Source organism: Haliotis rubra, unplaced genomic scaffold, assembly GCF_003918875.1.
Source record: "Haliotis rubra isolate DU_JTF1 unplaced genomic scaffold, ASM391887v1 Scf351, whole genome shotgun sequence".
Lineage (NCBI taxonomy): Eukaryota > Metazoa > Mollusca > Gastropoda > Lepetellida > Haliotidae > Haliotis > Haliotis rubra.
In genome coordinates this window covers 232,276-252,571 of record NW_025767026.1, presented here as the reverse complement: position 1 = coordinate 252,571, position 20,296 = coordinate 232,276, and the positions used below count along the sequence as shown (strand labels likewise).

General features: G+C 40.4%; 2 protein-coding genes across 2 annotated transcripts in view; one reads left to right on the top strand and one right to left on the bottom strand.

Annotated features, from left to right (window-relative positions):
* The window catches only part of LOC124285067 (ATP-citrate synthase-like), a 68,670-nt gene extending 53,300 nt beyond the window's left edge, over positions 1-15,370 (bottom strand). Inside the window, 1 exon segment of the mRNA XM_046721210.1 lies at positions 15,239-15,370. The gene's annotated coding sequence lies outside the window, so the exon portion shown is untranslated.
* A 2,824-nt stretch (positions 15,371-18,194) lies between these two features.
* LOC124285066 lies at positions 18,195-18,906 on the top strand. Its single transcript, XM_046721209.1, has 2 exons — positions 18,195-18,593; positions 18,730-18,906. Exons 1-2 carry the CDS (start codon positions 18,195-18,197, stop codon positions 18,904-18,906), a joined length of 576 nt encoding a protein of 191 aa, XP_046577165.1.
* The last annotated feature ends 1,390 nt before the right edge of the window (positions 18,907-20,296 follow it).

Genomic DNA, 20,296 nt, shown 5'->3' with positions numbered 1-20,296 from the left:
ATAACCTGAAAACATGGATTGGACTGAACCTAGAAAAGAGCCTAAGCATGGTAGTTTAACAGCAACCAACCAAAAGACACATATTGTGGAATACCCTTGCCATAAGTATACTTAGTAAGGCTGGTAATGATTTAAAGTCTGACTAGTACTGATTGGTAAGGTTACTGAAGGCTAGTTTACTAGTACCAATTTGAGTGAGTGAGTTAGTTTAGTTTTATGCCGCTTTTAGCAATATCCCAGTAGTAACACCGCAGGGAATTGAACCCAGATCTTCGGCGATGACGAGCGAACGCTTTAACCACAAAGCTATCCCACCGCAGCAGTACCAATTTGAAAGCCGTCAGGTTTGTTCTGATTTCAAATCCTGTACAAAAGCATGACCAGTCATCAAACAATGTCAGTGAAATTAATGAAAATGTCAATGCTAAAAAACATGTGCAAATATATATACAAATAACATTTCTCAAATTTGACAGACACTGTACAGAACAAGAAAATGTCAGACCTTGGCTAGTACAGTTGATATAACTAAAATGCAAACAAGAATTCACCACATTCACAAATTCTGCCACACTCAAATGTTTCTCCCTGCAAGCAGCAAGTATCCAATGATGAGGTTCAATTACTTTCAATTGCCAGCATGAAGTTCAGAACACAATTAACTCTAACTAGTGCACATACAGAACACCAGGTCTGCTTCTGAACAGACAAGCACCTGTTACAACAATGAACAATTAGCACGTCCCATGATCACCTTCTGCCATCTTCAACATTAACCTGGTTTTAATTAAATGTAAAAACTCAACCGTTCACATCTCCAGTCTCACACCTTATCAAATATTGATACCCACAAATCACTACAAATGCAAAAGTCGAGATAAAACCCAAGCATCTTGTTATTCAATTTCCTGCCTAACTGTTTTTCATTAGGTTCTTACAGCGCAAAACTGTAAATCTCCAGGAATCTCTCTCAGCCACTGCCAAGCCTCAAGAATTACTATCCAAGAATAAGACGTCTCGCAAAATCAATATACACGTTCCCCCTTCCTTTAAGGGGCCTGTACAAGGATACTTGATCAATAACTAGTTCTCTGGCAAACAGTATCGACTGATAGAGAGGGTGTTTTATCACATTAACCTTGGATTATTCCTAAAAGGCGAATGATTGCCTCATTCAAAACTAATGTTCCACAACTGGCTTCCTCTCTATAAGTGCTGGGTGATGCTGTCTGCCGATGCAGCAGATTATGTCTGGAGGATACAGGATTGTGTTGGAGATGTCAACAGCCCTGTCAAAATTGAAAAGACAATCTTGCATCTACAAACTAAACACACATTTGAAGTATCAAGCATTATGTATCAGCATTTACTTTTCAATGAACAAAGTTTCAGTGTTGAAAGTCTTCTACACTGTAACTTTGGTTAATGTACAAAATCCACTTGACAATATCACTCCAGTACATCGTGCCTATGTCTGTTAAACCTGTTGCATCATTTCAGTCATCAATGGTAACGACACACACGATAAGTATGAAAACAACACTTGTGTCCAATCATCAAAAACAACAAAACAAAAAATAAAAAAAATAAGACAAACCCAGATTTCAGGCACTCACAATAGAAAAAAAGACCTCTGACATAAAAACATCATGATTTGATTATGAATATATTTGGGGCATTAAGTTTTTGAGAGTATACATCACAAATCATCCTGAGTCTATACTTGGCCTTTACATTTGGCACCCTCAAACTTGAACACATTCTTCAAATTCATATGATTCAGCCATTTAAGTCAAAGACACACACAATTTTGACTGATAAATGCTCAAGAACCATTATATACACTTTAGCAGTAATGAAGAAATCTGACAAAATCCTGATGGATACATTCCAGAAGAATATCACACATTTTACATACACGCGGAACACTGTCAATCCTGATATCAATGTATCAAGTGCATAGCAAAGCTCAACAGAAAGCTCACATCAGCCAAAGATGGAGGACCATTATGTATCCCCGAATCAATGCATGTGAACATTCAATATGGCCGTGAAGCCCCAACATCAATATCATGTGTTTCATATTGCTCCCTTACCCTCTCAACTCTAGCCCAAGGATCCTCACCTACCTCTGTATGTCTTTACTGCAGAACGCTATGAATTAAATCCATAGATTGTGGGTGATGAAATCGGCCAATGAAAACCATTGAATTCGACATCCACAACGTGTTAGCGCCAATATACATGTCTAATTGGAGATACCATTTTATTCCCAGGGGAAATTCCAAGTTTGGCCACTTCTAATGAAGAGATCTGCCCAACAAAATTTAGTGGACATCAAGAAATTGATTTGTTCCGCAGTGGATCCAATTTAAACATACCCTTGCGGCAGACGGACATTCTGATGGAGGAGACGTACATGATTTGCTTCTGTTTGAGAAGTTTGGTTCAACCTCTATCTGGTCTCTTCAAACTACTAGCAAGAATTTAAGGGGTAAATTCAGGAGTAATTCAGTATAGTAGAAAGTCTATCCATATTTGTTTCATTTTATGTCATACAGACTAGAGTAAACTGTGGTTAAAGCAGACTCAAACAAACACTAATTTTTTTTAATGTTTTATTGTAGTTTATAAAGTAGTCAGGCCTGAAAACCATCATTATATGTCGGCCATTATCTGTCTGTTACATATGCAGCTACAACATTAAAAGTAATTTGGGTCTATTGAAACATCTTGACATTAAACTGCAGTGATCACCATGCCGAATGTTTGGCATTAGTTTGCATGAAATAGTTTGGGTTGTTTGGTTAAGTGGGACAAAATATGATCAATATGTTTCAGAAAACATGAATATTATTTTGATTAAATTTCTGAAGTAAGGATGGGAACACAATTACATAAAATGCAACTCTAAAATATTAATGCTCCCTCGTTTTGTTTTCATCATTAGTGAGCAAGTATGGTTCTATGTTGCTTTTAGCAATATTCCAGCAATATCATGGTTGGGACACCAGAAATGGGCTTCACACATTGTAGTATATGCACCCATGTGGGGAATCGAACCCACCTTCAGCATGAGGAGTGGAAGCTTTAACCACTAGGCTACCCCACCACCCCTTTTTTAGCATTAAAGACTGCACACACAATTTCATCAAAATTCCCCTCAAATATCCATGATGCCTTGGCTTTTTCAGTAATATGTAATGTTTAAACACCGGATCTTAAGTATTGATACTATGGTTGTAGTAACATATATATTTATATTTATTTCTAAAAGGTTTTCAGGATTATAGAAGCAGAGGTTAGAGGCTACATACAAAACATTTCATCCATTATTTTCAAAAGTACGTCTAAAAACGTTAATAGTATCTACATGTACAAGTGGCATCTTGTTCCATCAACGTTGATCACACTAAGCAATATTCACTATTTGTAAATAACCGAGTCTCAACCAGACAATCCAGTGATCAACATCATGAGCATCTACCTACCCATGATGACAAGATGACGTGTCAACCATGTCAGCGAGCCTGACCACCATATCCTATAAGTCGCCTGCTATGACAAGTGTAGGTTCCTGCAGACCAATTCTAACCCAGATCTTCATGGGTCTCAAATTATGTACCGTTGGACAAATAGAAATACACTTAAACTGTATAGAGGATTATCTTTTTGGTGTGCAATTTTAAATTTTTGGCCCAATCAGTTGAATACAAAAAACACAAAAATATAAAAATGTATCACTGAAGATTCTATTGTCAAAACAAAAACAAGTTCAGAAATATTGTGTCACATAGGGAATCAAACCTAGATGTGCAACCTTGCCTGCCAGAACAAGCAAACACTTTGACCACATGGCTAACCAACCACCCCCTCAATAAGAAAAAGGAAAAAAAGGAAAGAGTCAACAATTTTACAGTAGCTATGACAAACAATGCATGACTTACAAGATCTCCTTGAGCCACCCACATGTGGAGTCATTTGTCTCAATCGTCAATATCCAGGGACAACATTATTGAACATGGAGCTGAAATGTTTAACCAAGGAAATCCAATAATGGCTTTATTCAATATTTACAGACCAGTGATGCAGGAGCTGTCATTTTTCTTGTAATGTCCATATTGTGTTGTCCTTGTCATACTTCTGACAATATTTCATCAGGGCTCGACATTCACACTATCCCACTGGCCCAGGTCTAGTAAAATTTTGACAGAACCAGTGCAACTCGGATAAGTGCTATCCCGAGGATATAGTAGATATTTAAGACTGTCAATATAATTGTACAGGTTTTGAGCTTTCCCCCCCCAAAAAAAAAATGAATGAAAAAAAAAAAGAAGCAACACTACGTTGTTAAGCGTATGTTAGTTCTTTGTCATTTTTAAGATAAAATTCTACAAAAAAAAGTGCAAATTTGAATTTGACATTAAGAGTCCCTTAGCAGGACCAGTAAGAATCTGTAAGGACCAGTGATTTTTAAAAGTTACTGGTCCTGTGGTCTTGTTGGGAATTTGGGTGAATGTCAAGCGTTGTTTCATTTGTTTCTTTGTGAACATGGTTATTCACTGAATCAACTATTACAGCAAACATGGCAACCTGGCTAAGTAAGTGTATATATATTATATGTCCGCTATACCAAAGTGACAAGGGTCATAGACACTACTCACGATACTCAAAGCTTGAGATTAATTTATGAGCCAATCATTATTTACTTACATTTTAACAATCACTCTAGGAATTGATTTGTATGGGAGGGCTCAGTGCATACTGCTCAAGACTCAGAGCTCCAGATAAGATTTAGCTCATGTGGGTACTGTACCCACTGTATTTTCTTGGAGTGGGTATTATGAATGTTGAGTGGGTATTTCATTTTCCGTTGCCCACTGCTTTCAAATATGTGCGTATTTCAGTGATTTTACTCACCTAAGTATTATGTCATTGAGTAAGTTTAATGAGCAGGTATGTACTGCCTTATGTCATACTTTACCAACTTACATATAATGGAAATGATTTCATAAACAATCACTCATCCTGCCTACACTGACAGTACAACTTGATAGCAACTGATGTCTTTTTCATAACGCAAGCGAGTTTTATAAATTTATTTGGTATGCATATGTTTTAAACTTTTTGCTTATCTTACACTTTAAATGCGTAATTGGTACGCAACGATTATTTTTCAATGCGTAACTGGAAATTTTCTATGCGTATTTTACCCGGATACGCAGTTTATCTGGGCCTCTGAGACTTCAGAAGTCTTGTACAAAGCGATCTTAGCGCTAAGGTGACCATAAATCCCATACCTTTACATAAACTTAAGAGAGTGAAAGCGCTTAACGTTTTGTACAACAGCACCCGATACCACCAATAACCAGTATATCTTTACTCCATTAGTTAAAATCAATTACTGTATTTTTTAACCATACAAGTGTTTAACATGTATAAACATATTTCTGCAAAAGAATACAGCAATTTTTAGGTCTCCGAACTTCATGGATGCAAAGCTACAATCAATGGATCCTGGCATGGCAAAGGGACACAACTCTTGATCAGCAAATTCTGGGATCGAGCCCATCTGTGGGTGGGTGTAAAAACCTTGGAGTCAACTTTATTTCTAGACTCTTTCAGTGTTGTCACAACCCCTAGGGTACAGTACATAAGCCTGTGCACTTAAAAGAACCCACGAATCCATTGATAAATGACCAGATGGTGGCCACATGAATACGTGCAAACACCTTGTTGCGGGTACAGCAGCATGCAGTAAACTTGGACAAAGTACTGTAACTATGTGTACTAGTCCACCCAGCTGTGAATGGGTACCTCGTAAGGATGGGAAAGCCACATTAACTTGGTGCGCCTAGTGGCTACACAAGTTGTATGATCCCCAGGAAGTTGAGACTGAAAATACGATGTAGCGTTGAGATTGACATCCAGTGCTTGAGGGATAAAGCAAAGCATGCATGTAGACGGGATGGACTATAGCACTATATAAATAACCATATAATAATAAAAAAAAGGGACACCTCTTGCTCAGCAAATTCCAGCTATATCGTGGCAGGGGACACCAGAAATGGCTTCACAAATTGTACCCATGTGGGGAATCGAACCCAGGTTTTCCGAGTGTCGAATTAATGCATTAACCACTAGACCACCCTGTCCCCAAGAGCTAAGGTTGGTTTAGAACCTTTTTTCATGCCGTGCTTAGATCTGTTTAACAGATTTCTATCCATTAGCACGGTTACCAGAAGTGTTCTCCATGTCAAACCATGTGAAACAAGATCAGTCATTGTACTATTAAAAACTTGTAGAAGTATCATGCCCATGTGAGCGAGCACTTGGGACGAGACCAGGAAGTGATGTGTCTAGACGGTAGGTGAGACATACCCTCTAATGTGTACCCTTATCTCATACTAGTCAGACATGCACTGAACCAGCATCACAGCAAGCAGAATATGGATCACATTATTCAGGTCCGACCAGACATATAAAACTTTTATAATCCCCCAACCCTACAAACTTACTCATGAAAAATGTATAATCTTGTAAAAATATGTAAAAACTGTGTTTTTATTCAAAGCAGAAATAAGTGAAACATTTAATACTAGTGGTGTTCCAAGTAATTGAAATATTTGAAGATTGGTCGCAGTGACCAACTGACCAAACAATTGATCACATTTTCTCATAATCGAACACAAACAATTTCGGAACTATTGTTTTGTGTTTGAAACAGTTGACGATGGAACATATCTTAGAAGTTGTCCGGGCCTGAAAACATGTTAATTCTTAGAAAACTCACTTCACTTACTTAAAAGTCATAACTGAATATTTCTTAAGGACTCCAGGAAGTTTATGTTCATGATATATTAGTCATCACTTTAAAGTAGCAAATTGCATCATTCTACATTGGATGTGAAATCTGCAAACACAATTTGTGACATTTTCTAAAGTTAAAAGAACAAGAGAGAACCATGTTATACTTATCTGCAATAGCAACCTGAATGGGGAAATCTGGAAAATGACAGTAACCAATTTTGTTTGGATGATTGCTCGTTGTAAGGAACCAATTATCAATTGTGAGATTTCAACCTATTCCCAACACCATTAAATACACACTGACTGTTGCCATCAATGTAACTGACACTAGATTAAACAAACAAAATAGCTTTGACAAAATATTTTAGGTGTACTCAAGTTTCACAAGAGCTGTTGTAACATGAATATGTGAGCGAGACCATTCACTACCACGGTCCTATACTATGTTTACCAGCTTGGTGACTTCTTAAACCCTGACTGAGACGTTTGTTGTCGTTAAACGCTTTATTTTCCCCATCAGACTTTGTTATGAAATGATGGAATCGGCTGTAACCATGACAACTGCAGTCAAAACAATGACAACCAAATCACTGACAGTACAAGCTCAAAGTTGCTTGTTTTTCATTCATTAATGGTAAAGTGGGTATTTAATTGAAATATTCAGTCTCTTTCTTACCTCCTATATATTGTTCTCTGAAGTTTTGTTGTAAATTCACTGTAATATTTGTAAACCAAATCATAAAATATGGGACAAATTGTCTGTGTTCATGTAACCATGTGCAAAATAATTTCCTTCTGCTTCTGTGGTGTTTTATCTGGAGTCCTTGACCCCCAATGATTCTAAGTTGTTTTGTCAAGGTGTACCTCAGTGATGGTAGTTTCAACATTCCAACATTGTCCAGTCTCCTGGCTCCAGAACAACCTGTGATGTCACATCACTAAACTGACCGTAGTTTTACCATCCCTAAACCGCCTGCTGTTTTGCCACCCCCATATCACCTACAGTTTCCCCATCTACATGTTGCCTGAAGTTTCACTGCCTGTGGTTTAACCATTAATATATATATTGCCCAGGTTCACCATCCCTTAACTGCCTTTAATTTCACCATTGGAATATTGCCTTTTGTTTCACCATCTCCATATTGCCCGTAGTTTTACCATCCCTTAACTGCCACCAGTTTCATTGTCCCCATATTGCCTGAAGTTTCACTGCCTGTGCTTTCACCATCAATATATATCTTGCCCAGTTTCACCATCCCTTAACTGCCTTTAATTTCACCATCAAAATATTGCCTTTTGTTTCACCATCTCTGTAGTGCCCGTAGTTTCACCATCCCTAACCTGCCTTCAGTTTCACTGTCCCCATATTGCCCATAGTTTTACCATCCCTTAACTGCCACCAGTTTCATTGTCCCCATATTGCCTGAAGTTTCACTGCCTGTGCTTTCACCATCAATATATATATTGCCCAGTTTCACCATCCCTTAACTGCCTTTAATTTCACCATCAAAATATTGCCTTTTGTTTCACCATCTCCATATTGCCCTTAGTATCACCATCCCTAAACTGCCTTCAGTTTCACCATCCCTTAACTGCCTTTAGTTTCACCATCCCCATATTGCCCTTAGTTTCACCATCCCCATATTGCCCTTAGTTTCACCATCCCCATATTGACCGTAGTTCAACATCCCCATATTGCCCTTAGCTTCACCATCCCCATATTGCCCTTAGTTTCACCATCCCCATATTGCCCTAGTTCACCATCCCCATATTGCCCTAGTTCACCATCCCCATATTACCCTAGTTCACCATCCCCATATTGCCCTTAGTTTCACCATCCCCATATTGCCCTAGTTCACCATCCCCATATTGCCCTAGTTCACCATCCCAATATTGCCCTTAGTTTCACCATCCCCATATTGCCCTTAGTTTCACCATCCCCATATTGCCCTTAGTTTCACCATCCCCATATTGCCCTAGTTCACCATCCCCATATTGCCCTAGTTCACCATCCCCATATTGCCCTTAGTTTCACCATCCCCATATTGCCCTAGTTCACCATCCCCATATTGCCCTAGTTCACCATCCCCATATTGCCCTAAGTTTCACCATCCCCATATTGCCCTTAGTTTCACCATCCCCATATTGCCCTAGTTCACCATCCCCATATTGCCCTCATTTTGGACATTAACCATTGCTAACATTGTGTTGCGGTCCACTGAAAACATCCGGTCATAGTCTTCATTTGACAGAGGCTTTCTTTGACACTTTAAACGACCAGAATGTTTTGCTAAATGAAGTTTTTAGTAACTTAATACATAACAAACTCCCCTATATATGGATGAGTGAAGTAATGTCAAGCAAGAACACAAAGAGGCAGAGGACAGTGACATCTTGCAGTTGCTATCAGTTACTGCAGGGATTGGTGTCATGGTTGCCAGACTCTACACATCCTGGAGTATAAGCATGCCACAGTGTTGTGCTGTCCACACACCCACACAAGCGAGGTGAAATGAGGTTTAACCTGATATTCAAAAAAACTGTTTGCGAATATTATCAAACAGAAACATTTACTCCTTCCATATCACATCACTAGTGAAAAAGGCAAGCGGTATCTGATCCAGGCCAACCAGTGCTTAAAAGAATGACCACCAAACGGCCAATACAGAGTATAAACCCCAACGATCCTGACCCCCAGTCCATCCTGGCCAACTAATGCTACCAGGGATTGATTCTACTTGAATACACTTGGGGCAAAACATACAGAAAGGTTTGGTATGTCAATCTTGGCACAGTCACAGAGACAGCTGGTATATTTCTGAATATTCTCTTTAGAATTAGAGTTTGTTTGTTTGTTTGTTGTTTAATGCTGTACTCAGCAAACTTGTGTCTGGACCAGACAATCTATAGATATATTGAGTGAGTGAGTGAGTGAGTGAGTGAGTTTAGTTTTACGCCGCACTCAGCAATATTCCAGCTATATGGCGGCAGTCTGTAAATAATCGAGTCTGGACCAGACAATCCAGTGATCAACAGCATGAGCATCGATCTGCGCAATTGGGAACCGATGACATGTGTCAACCAAGTCAGCGAAACTGACCACCCGATCCCATTAGTCGCCTCTTACGGCAAGCACATGGGTTGCTGAAGACCTATTCTACCCCGGATCTTCACGGGTCTATTGAGTGAGTGAGTGAGTGAAGGTTGTTAAATGATGAGCGAGGGTAATTTGAGTGAGTGAGTGAGTTTAGGTTTACGCCGCACTCAGCAATATTCCAGCTATATGGCGGCAATCTGTCAATAATCGGATCTGGACCAGACAATCCAGGGATCAACAGCATGAACATCAATCTACGCAATTGGGATACGATGACATGTGTCAATCCAGTCAATCCTGACCACCCGATCCCGTTAGTCGCCTCTTACGACAAGCATGGGTTACTGAAGATCAATTCCAACCCGGACCTTCACGGGTGAGGGTGATTTGAGGCCACTTTGAATGATATTGCTTTCATATCAGATAAGGCAGGAAGAAAGGTAACAGTGATTCAAGTCAGACGTCTATAACACTTCAACCAGCTCTGTACAGCAAACTAAGGTTATTACAAACTCAACGGAACCACTAAGTTTAGTTCATTACAAGTAACCGTAACTCATCATGTGAATTTTGACTAACATATACACCAAGTAGCTGGGACCCCAAAACAGTTTGATGTGTTTCATCAGCTTGTTGTAAGTATGTTTGTTATAACCGTAGATTACTTAATAATGTGTCCGATTGGGATATTCATGTCAAACTGTGGCCAGGACCTGATTTTTCGAAACAAACAGAAGTTATTACTCAACTTTCAAACTGAGTTTGACAATTTGAAACAGCAGAGTTTCTAACTCAGTAGCATTTCTAAAATCAAAAAGCCAGAAGAACAACATCTACTAAACTCAAATTGTTTACGAAGTCTTATTTATATATAGATTTCATTTAATTCTGGGAAATATATTTTTCAGCATTTTCTTCTGTATAATGATTATTAGTAAAATATCTAAATTAAGTCAAACCTGAGACTTTAGTTTGTTTTGACAAACTGTGGCCTGGTATGTCAGTATTTGTCCACATTAGTTTAAGCTCCCACAGACCGACATGTGCATGTATATTGGTGAGACAGAGAGTATGGTTTTACACCGCTTTTAGCAATATTCCAGCAATATCATGGCAGGGACACCAGAAATGGGCTTCACACATTGTACCCATGCGGGAAATCGAACCTGGGTCTTAGCCGTGATGAGCGAACGCTTTAACCTCTAGGCTACCTCACCTCCTCAGTGTGTATGTATGTAGCCAAATACATGCAACAACCTTCAAGCCGACATTCTGTTTGATACCAGCATAGAAATCGCCACCTGTTCCCGTAAATGTACTGAATGAAATACACCAAGCCGTCCCACAATACATCTGTGGGTCACGGGTATCACATCTGCCCACAATTACTGGCAGATGACAAAAATATAACTTACTAACTACATCTATGTTTCAATTCACAATTTTTCAACATGATAAATATTAGAGAAGTTTGCATTCAAAAACCATCAAAGATGGGTTTTACAAATACCCACTAGCCATGAAACAAGTGCTCAGAATGATGCCACCAGATGGGTGGAGCAGCCATATTGGACCAGGCAACTGATCACTTTCACAAACAACAGTGAGTGACAATTTGTATCACACAACAAACCAAACTGTCAATACTCGGATACTGATTGACTATAGCTTGACAGATGGCACAGATCAATACAACTCTCCAATGGTCTTCCTGGACAGGTGTTGTGCTAGTCTGTCTCACAGTCCCTGAACCACATTATTTTCCCTACTGCCAAGCCTCTCAGCAGTGCTAAAGCCCTAAATAAAGCAAGTCTAGATATCCTCAGGTTCTGAATCTCTGGTCTCCCTTGGGCTCCTTTTCAACTTACATGGGCTTGTTTGTTACTATCAAAATTATATATACGGATTATCGGGGTCCGGACTAACGGGGCTTCACTGTATTCAGAGACTAAGCATTAGTCTAGTGTTTTACATGTGGGAAGGTGGAACATCAACCATGCCAAGTTTACTTTCAGGAAACTTAAGTCAAATGTTAAACAAAATGTACTGGGACTTAGTATAATATTGCTGACCTACACAAACATGGCAATAATCCTGTGTCGCAATGTATGTCTTAGAAATCAAAGAGTAGACATCCAGAATCTGTGACCTGGATTTGGTGTGTGAGGTGTGTGCGTGTGATGTACAAGCGCAATACATCTAACAAGCATGCATGTGTGTGCAAGCGAGTGAGAGATGTGTGATGTCTGTGTGTAGTGGGGAGGGAGGATATAAGTGTGTGTGTGGGGGTGGGGTGGGGTTGTGTGACAAGGGCATGGGGAAGGTGGTTTAGAGGAGAGATGACGATAGGCCATAGGTGAGTTAAGAGGACATAAAATAAATTCAGCTTGGTTGATATTGGGTGAGGTAAGTCAAGTGTGAGTGAGTGAGTGAGCTGAGTGAGGTTTGATGCTGCTTTTAGAAGTATTCCAGCAATATCGCTGCAGGGGACATGAAATGGTCCTTACTCATTGTACCCATGTGGGGAATCAAACCTGGGTCTTAGGCGTGACTAGCGACATGGTGTATTGACAAATAAATTGTATTGCAACACATTTCGAATCAGGTACCCGTATTGCGATGCGGATTACAATATATGGGGAACTTAAGTGTTTGACAGTGAGTGACACTAATTGCGCATGTCAATCTTACTTTCTACATTACATGTCCCTAAACATATATGTTATAGTTCTGATAACAGTAATCTTAAAATTAGGTGGCATAGTCAGGGATTTTCCTTTTCATACAATTTATACTATTACAGTATGCTGTTCTGTCATTGAATAACGAAGGAAAACATTTGCTGTGAATGAAAGTCTGTGTAGATTTTAATTTAAATCATAAAGATATTCATAAAAACTTTATACATGTTCTTTGCCCAATATACTGGTTCTCTGAAAAATATACGTATCGTCTGAAAAGCGTATTGCGATATACTGCTATACCGGCAATACCGTGCAGTCCTAGGATCGAGACAAGGTGAGGTTGGGGAAGGGTTGCATTACAAGGTTGTGGGATAAGGAGGGTGGGATAAGGAGGGTGGGATACAAGTTGTACTTGGGGTTGGGCTGGTGGGTGGAAGTGGAGTTAATTTTGACGAGGTTGCATTATGGGATGGAGTTGGGCTATAATTGAGCGGGTTTAGTTTTACGCCACTTTCAGCAATATTCCAGCAATATCATGTCAGGGGACACCAGAAATGGGCTTCACACATCGTACCCATGTGGGGAATCGAACACGGGTCTTCCGCGTGACGAGTGAATGCTTTATCCACTAGGCTACCCCATCACCCTAATTGGTCTGTAAGGTGGGTGGAGTATGAGAACTGAGATGGGGTTAGGTACACAAGATGGCATCCTCGATAATCTCCAGGGTATACGTTATGATCATCTCCACTATACCCTGGATGCATCCACAGCTTGGCCCGGTAACTTTATAACCTCCCTTTGCTGACTCTGCATTCTTACTGTAGCCAATCAGCTAAGCCGCCGTTACATCCGAGCTTGCCAGTGTCAACAAAGATAGCGGTCGCAGTTGTGAAGGTTTGTTCGCAGTGCCACTCAGATTTTGGGGGAAATAATACAGACAAATTGACAGATCTGAAACTTTAAAATAATATATGAAAGAACTCCTTCTACCTCATTCAGAGTACCTGTGCATCACTTGTGTTGCCAAATTTAAGTGGTTATATAATTTAAGAAGCGAAACTGAGTTGTGATTGGTTCGCTCAACTTCCCAGCGTAGACACCTGATTGGATAAAAAGCCAGCAAAGGGAGGTAATAACATTATCGGACCAAGCCGTGGATGCATCCAGGGTATAGTGGAGAGTGATCGTAACGTATACCCTGGAGATTATCGAGGATGACAAGATCGTGGACAAGTGAGGTTCTGTGATCAGGAGGGTTTGCAAAATGGTATGCTTTTAGAGTAGGACGTGAGGAAGAACAGAAGTGATGAAAAAACCAAGGTACGACATGGGGTTGGGAGACAAGAAGGAGGGGTGTGGGTGGCAATTGTTGGTACATAATGTAACATAGAAGACAAAAACGGTATATAAATTTTGATGACAGAAGTCTTGACACTTGTTTATCTCAAACAGAACTGATACAGATTATATCAATCAATTAGACCGATCACAAAGAGATATGTAAATCATCAAGTCTGGATCAGACAATCCAGTGACTGACATATCATGACATCAGTCAGTGTGATATATTGGAAGATGTTAACGCACATAAACAAAGTGAGTGATCCTGACAACCTGATCTCTTACATCTCCAAGCTCTTAAGACAATATTACATGTGAAGAAAAGAATTTGTCTTCAGCAAACCCATGCTTGTCGTAAGAGGCGACTAACAGGATTGGGTGGTCAGGCTCACTGACTTGGCTGACACGTCATCGTATCTTAACTGTGTAGACTAATGCTCATAATGTTGATCACTGGACTGTCAGGTCCAGACTCGATTATTTACAGACCGCTGCCATATAGCTGGAATACTGCCGAGTGTGGCGGGAAAAAACAAACAAACAAAAAAATCTTAAGAAAACACTGGTAGCAGAGGACCAATTCTAACCCAGATATTCAGGGGTCAGATCTGGAAAATAATGCAAATGTTTCAAAGTGTCAAAGCTGAATGTAATTAATCTTGTCCACTGACATTCTTGACACTTTAATAACACTGACAAAAGAAAACAACAACAAATTCCTGCCAATAAATGAGCTGGATGATATTTCACGTCTTAAGAGAATAGGTAAACTTGCACAAGTCACCATGGTAAAAAATAATAGTACAAATCATAATTTCTCAAAAAAATAATAAATAACAAACTATACGATTATCTAGACTTGCTCTTCGAAGGGTAGAAGTACTATACATCCATGGGTTCAGCTTTCAGTACTGCCTTAGCGCAAGGCTAGAGAATAGGTTACTATATATCAACCTTAGCTCAAATAATGCAAGTTCGAAATGGCAAATTAATTTGACACACCAGATACCAAATGTTGAATTAATAATTGGAGCAAAATATTTTATTAACAGAACTGAACACGTAGAAACAACCTATACAATATCTGCAGGGCGAAATTGCTGGAACTGAACATGCCTGTAGCGTGTTCAATGGGTACACGCAGTTGTACAGCTTGTTAGCACAACGTCAACACAGAGCCGGCTGTCGGCGAGATGAAATTGTCACATCGACCGGTAACTTCAGCCGTACTATTTTATCCACTGCCGAAACATTACCACATTTTCACTACGCCAGGAGCATGGTTAGGTTTTTAGTACCTTACCTGAAGCTGAACGTCGCGCAGAGTGACAGACGAACGCGAGGGGCAGTCGATTTATAAGGCCACACTCACGCCACTTTGTGATCTACACAGCATAGCCGTGCGTGTCGCATCAGCCGATGTTGGTATGACCCCTGACCCAGCTAAAAATAGAAGCACGGCGGCTTCCGAAACGGCAGATCATGGCAGATGTACATTTATGGTGATATTTCAGATACGAATTATTCGCCCACTGTGTCATGATCAATAAATTACAAAAATGACGAAAGAGAAAAGATATTTACCTGATAGAAATCCTGAACTGGCTGTCGTAACCAAAGATACGGTTTTCGTGAAGGCTGTTCTCATTTCCTATACATACCTAAGAGGTATTCAGTCGGACAGGACCTTTTTCCCAAATGCTATTATATCATAGTTTATATATCCCAACAGACTAACATCTAGTCTCTGAAATGAACATATTTTACAGAAAAACAATGTTTATAAAAAGTGATAACAACATAGAATGAAAAGGAGCCCAGAGACTTTCCTGCAACTGTGAAAAAATAGACCTGGCACATATTCTAGACTTGCATGGGCTTTCTTGGATATATATGTTTCAGGGTCTGTATGACAGACTACTAACCCAACTGCCTAGATAGATGCTCATGCTGTTAATCACTGGATTATCTGGTCCAGACTATCATTTACAGACCGCCACCATATAGCTGGAATATCGCTGAGTGCGCGTAAAACTAAACTCACTAGCCTATAGTTTAAATGACCAAATATGGTCAATGGGAAAGAAACACAAGTGTTTCACAAAAGGAAAGATGATTTGGTATATTTATAATAGAGTAAAATCTTATCAAGGGAGAAATCGTGTACCTTATCCTCTGTTGTACATATTCTCCATTTTAGTTTCTCTTTTCTTCTTCCGGGGCGGTGGGGTAGCCTAATGGTTAAAGCGTTCGCTCGTCACGCCGAAGGCTCGGGTTCGATTCCGGCGTAAAACAAAACTCACTCACTCACTCACTTTTCTTCTTCCAGATGTTACGTTTAACATAACCTACTGTGGTGTTTACATAAAGCGTATTATTTGAAGAGACAAAGAGAATAGTTCCCGAAAATGCCGAAAAATGGAATCTGCTAAAAGAAGTACTCGTTCACCGGACAGGATGAGTATTCATTGTCTTGTGGGTTCAAAACCGCTGTGGCTTTTCTTTTCCTCAGATGATAACAACAGACAGTTGTGTGTTCTGAAGCTCTGAGTAAACATATAGCGAGTCTGAAACAAAACAAACAAACCACAACAAAAGTTTAAACCCCTAAAAATGTCCGATCGCACCACGTCACATTCAAGGTGGACACGCGACGTCTACTTGCTGTTCACTTCTCTGAGTGGCATTATAGAAGTTGGAAAGTACAATACGGACAGACTATGGTTCACAAACTCTTTCTTCCGTGTGTGCGACGTTTCCATACAGAATCCTGTACCGCGACACCGCGACAATGTCCCTTCCAGGATTCCATATTATGTACCTTTGTTAGGGACCGTTCATATTTTTGGCTTGAGAGGGTGATGATGATTTTATGGAGAAAAATGACAACCCCCTTAAAAAAATAAATATATAAAATAATAATTTAAAAAAATAAATAAATATGTACAAAATAAGTGGACCTCGCCCCTTGTATGTCATGTACAAAATTGCAGAAACACCCCCACCCCATTACATGTGTACAAAATTGCTAAAATCCCCAAAACAAAATGGCTGCCCCCAATATCATCAAACAAACACAAACACACACACACTCACTCACACTCACACTCACACACTCCTAGCCATAAATTATGAACGGTCCCTTATGCTAGAATGGAACACACGGTACAAGAATTTGTATCGAAACGTCGCACACACGAAATAAAAGAAGTTGTTATCCATAACGATTGTCTATATTGTATCAGCTGTTCACAATGGCTGACTATAAGCATGGTTTTACGCCGCTCTTAGCAATATTCCAGCAATATCACAGCGGGGGACACCAGAAATGGGCTCCACACATTGTACCCATATTCCAGCAATATCAGGGCGAGGGACACCAGAAATGGGCTTCACACATTGTACCCATATTCCAGCAATATCACGGCGGGGGACACCAGAAATGGGCTTCACACATTGTGCCCATATTCCAGCAATATCACGGCGGGGGACACCAGAAATGGGCTTCACACATTGTGCCCATGCATATTCCAGCAATATCACAGCGGGGGACACCAGAAATGGGCTTCACACATTGTACCCATATTCCAGCAATATCACGGCGAGGGACACCAGAAATGGGCTTCACACATTGTACCCATATTCCAGCAATATCACGGCGAGGGACACCAGAAATTGGCTTCACACACTGTACCCGTGTGGGGGAATCGAACTCAGGTCTTCGGTGTGAAAAGCGAACGCTGTAAGCACTAGTCTACCCAACCACCCTGTTCACATTGTTGTTTCTCACGTTTGTCCAGATTTGCTGTTTGTTGTTTAACTACTCACTCGCCATGCCAGGATTCATAATCATTGATTGTGTTTTTTTACTACTAAGGATCCGCCGACCCGAAATGTGAAGAAAGTGGGTTTTTTCATTTATTTGTTTTTTTGCCATTATATGCCGCCGACCTGATAAAAAACAAAGAAAGTGAAAGAAATATATACTCACGTCCAAAAGAAACTTGACCCTATTATTTTCGCTCTAAAGAAACTGTGACGTTTTAAACATTGCAAAATACTATGTCCCGAGTTCTCCCGTGTTCATAGAGACTTGAAATTGTATAGCGGGAACGCAACAGTTCCAAAGCATGGTTCACAGGCACGGTTCTTGTAAAATCGGTTTTCTCGCAGTTGCACGAACCGCACGTGCAATTTTTGGTATAAAATGCCCCCATATAACCCTCTGTCATCAGTGTCATTGGAAAACCACAGCAAGAATGCCGAGACTGACAGCAGAACAGCGTGAACGAGCCATCGGTACCATCCAAATGGGGGCTTCTCGTGGGCACGTTGCGAGAACCTTCGGTTGCTCTACCACGGCTATATCCAACCTCATCCAGCGGTTCCAACAGACTGGCCAGACGAGGGACCGGCCCAGATCAGGGAGACCCCGCATCACAACGGCACAGGAAAACCAATACATCCGTAATCTCCACCTACGTAACCGCTGCCTGGCGGCAACGTCAAAGGCAACAACGGCATTGGGTCGCCACCTCAGTCGACATTTAAGGTCACAACAGACGTCTCCGTCCTACGGCATTAGGAACTACAGACCGTACAGAGGAACTTTCCTGACACTTAGACATCGCCAGCAGAGATTACTTTGGGCACGTCAGGTACGACGCTGGCAGAGACGTGACTGGCAAAGGGTAGTCTTTTTCGGACGAGAGCAGGTTCTCTCTGTTCCATAATGACGGAAGGACACGAGTTTACCGGCGAGTGGGCGGACGAATGGCTCCTTGTTGCATTCAGGAGACGGAGCCTTTCGGTGGAGGGGGTGTAATGATCTGGGGATTAATTTATGGAGACTGGACCACTAGATTTGTTGTGTTTGACGAGACACTGACTGGTCAACGCTACATCAACTACGTTTTGAGGCCGGTAGTTCTCCCGTTCTCCCCAGCAGCGAGGGACTCTCTTCCAACATGACAACGCCAGGCCACATGTTGCTAGAGTTGTACAGGACTTTCTTAATCGCAACAACGTCAACGTTCTGCCCTGGCCCCTAAGGTCTCCTGATATGTCACGGATCAAACACCTCTGGGACCACCTCGATCGCCGTATCAGACAACCACTTCCACAAATACGTCGGCAGTTGATCAAAGCGCTGAGGGAGGAGTGGCAGAAAATACCCATCATCGTCATCAGACGGCTGGCGTCATCAATGCGCAGATGTGTGTTTGCATGCATCCAGGCCCAAGGCGTACACACCCGTTATTGACAAAGCTTTTTGACCACTCTGAAAGTCTATGAAAGTGTAAAGTCTTTATCTTTTGGCTATGTAAATTTCAAATTTCACCCCTTCTGTAAATGGCACGTCAATACATCATTGAATGTTCAATAAATCTTGATAAAATTTTGTGATGTGCTTCTCAATAGATTTATGTTCATATTACAATAGGTCTTAGTGACATGGGACTGAAATTCTGCACACAGTCAGTACTTTGTCAGGTATCAAGTTTCTTTTGGACGGGAGTATATATATATTTATATGAAAAAGAAAAAAATAGCAAACTATACTTTTCAAACGTTCCCTGAAACTATTTTATATTTTACAAAAGAAAATCTCACAAATCGTAAGAACTCATAACAAGAAGAAATGACAAACCTGTTTATCCCGCAACCTGAATTAGTGTCTAATAAATGTTATGCATTCAATATGTTGAAGTTTCATATCTCAGAAATGACTACATTTCAAGTTTGAGCTTTCACTGTGCAACCCCTGTTCGCTGTACTTGTAAGTGGGTGTAAGATCTCACTAGGGTCCACTAGGGTCACACTACCATTCAATTTAAATATATTATTCTCTGAGCTGATTTGTCAGACATATTCGCTTTTACCTGTGGAACAGAGAGAAAGGTAATGCCACAGGCTGCTCAGCTGCATGTTGCACCTGGCATATATGATATACTTAAGTGTGCAAATAACATCTCCATCTTCCCTTTTTTCCCTCCCTACCGCCCAAATATTTCTTTTTTAAATCCGTAAATCAAGTAATTAAAAAAGACCTTAGGAAGTTGTGAAAGTTCCAAATATGCTGCATATTTGTGTAAGATGTTTGAGCTGCTTGTGTACACGTGTGAGTGAGAAAATTCATACTCAGTAGTGGAATTATCTTATGTAGCCTTCTCAGTGTGTGTGCCTGTCTTTATTGATCTCTGTTCACTGCTCAAATGTATTCATCGTGTGTCCATGGGTGAGTGAGTGAGTATGATTTTACACCGCCTTCAGCAATATTCCAGCAATATCACGTCGGGGGACACCAGAAATGGGCTTCACACATTGTACCCATGTGGGGAATCAAACCCGGGTCTTCAAC

Bases quoted from the DNA above. Each gene is read 5' to 3' on its own strand.
- LOC124285066 (XM_046721209.1), top strand. From the start codon at position 18,195: ATGCCGAGACTGACAGCAGAACAGCGTGAACGAGCCATCGGTACCATC. The intron at 18,594-18,729 runs GTACGACGCTGG...TGTTGCATTCAG, and splicing joins GATTACTTTGGGCACGTCAG to GAGACGGAGCCTTTCGGTGG.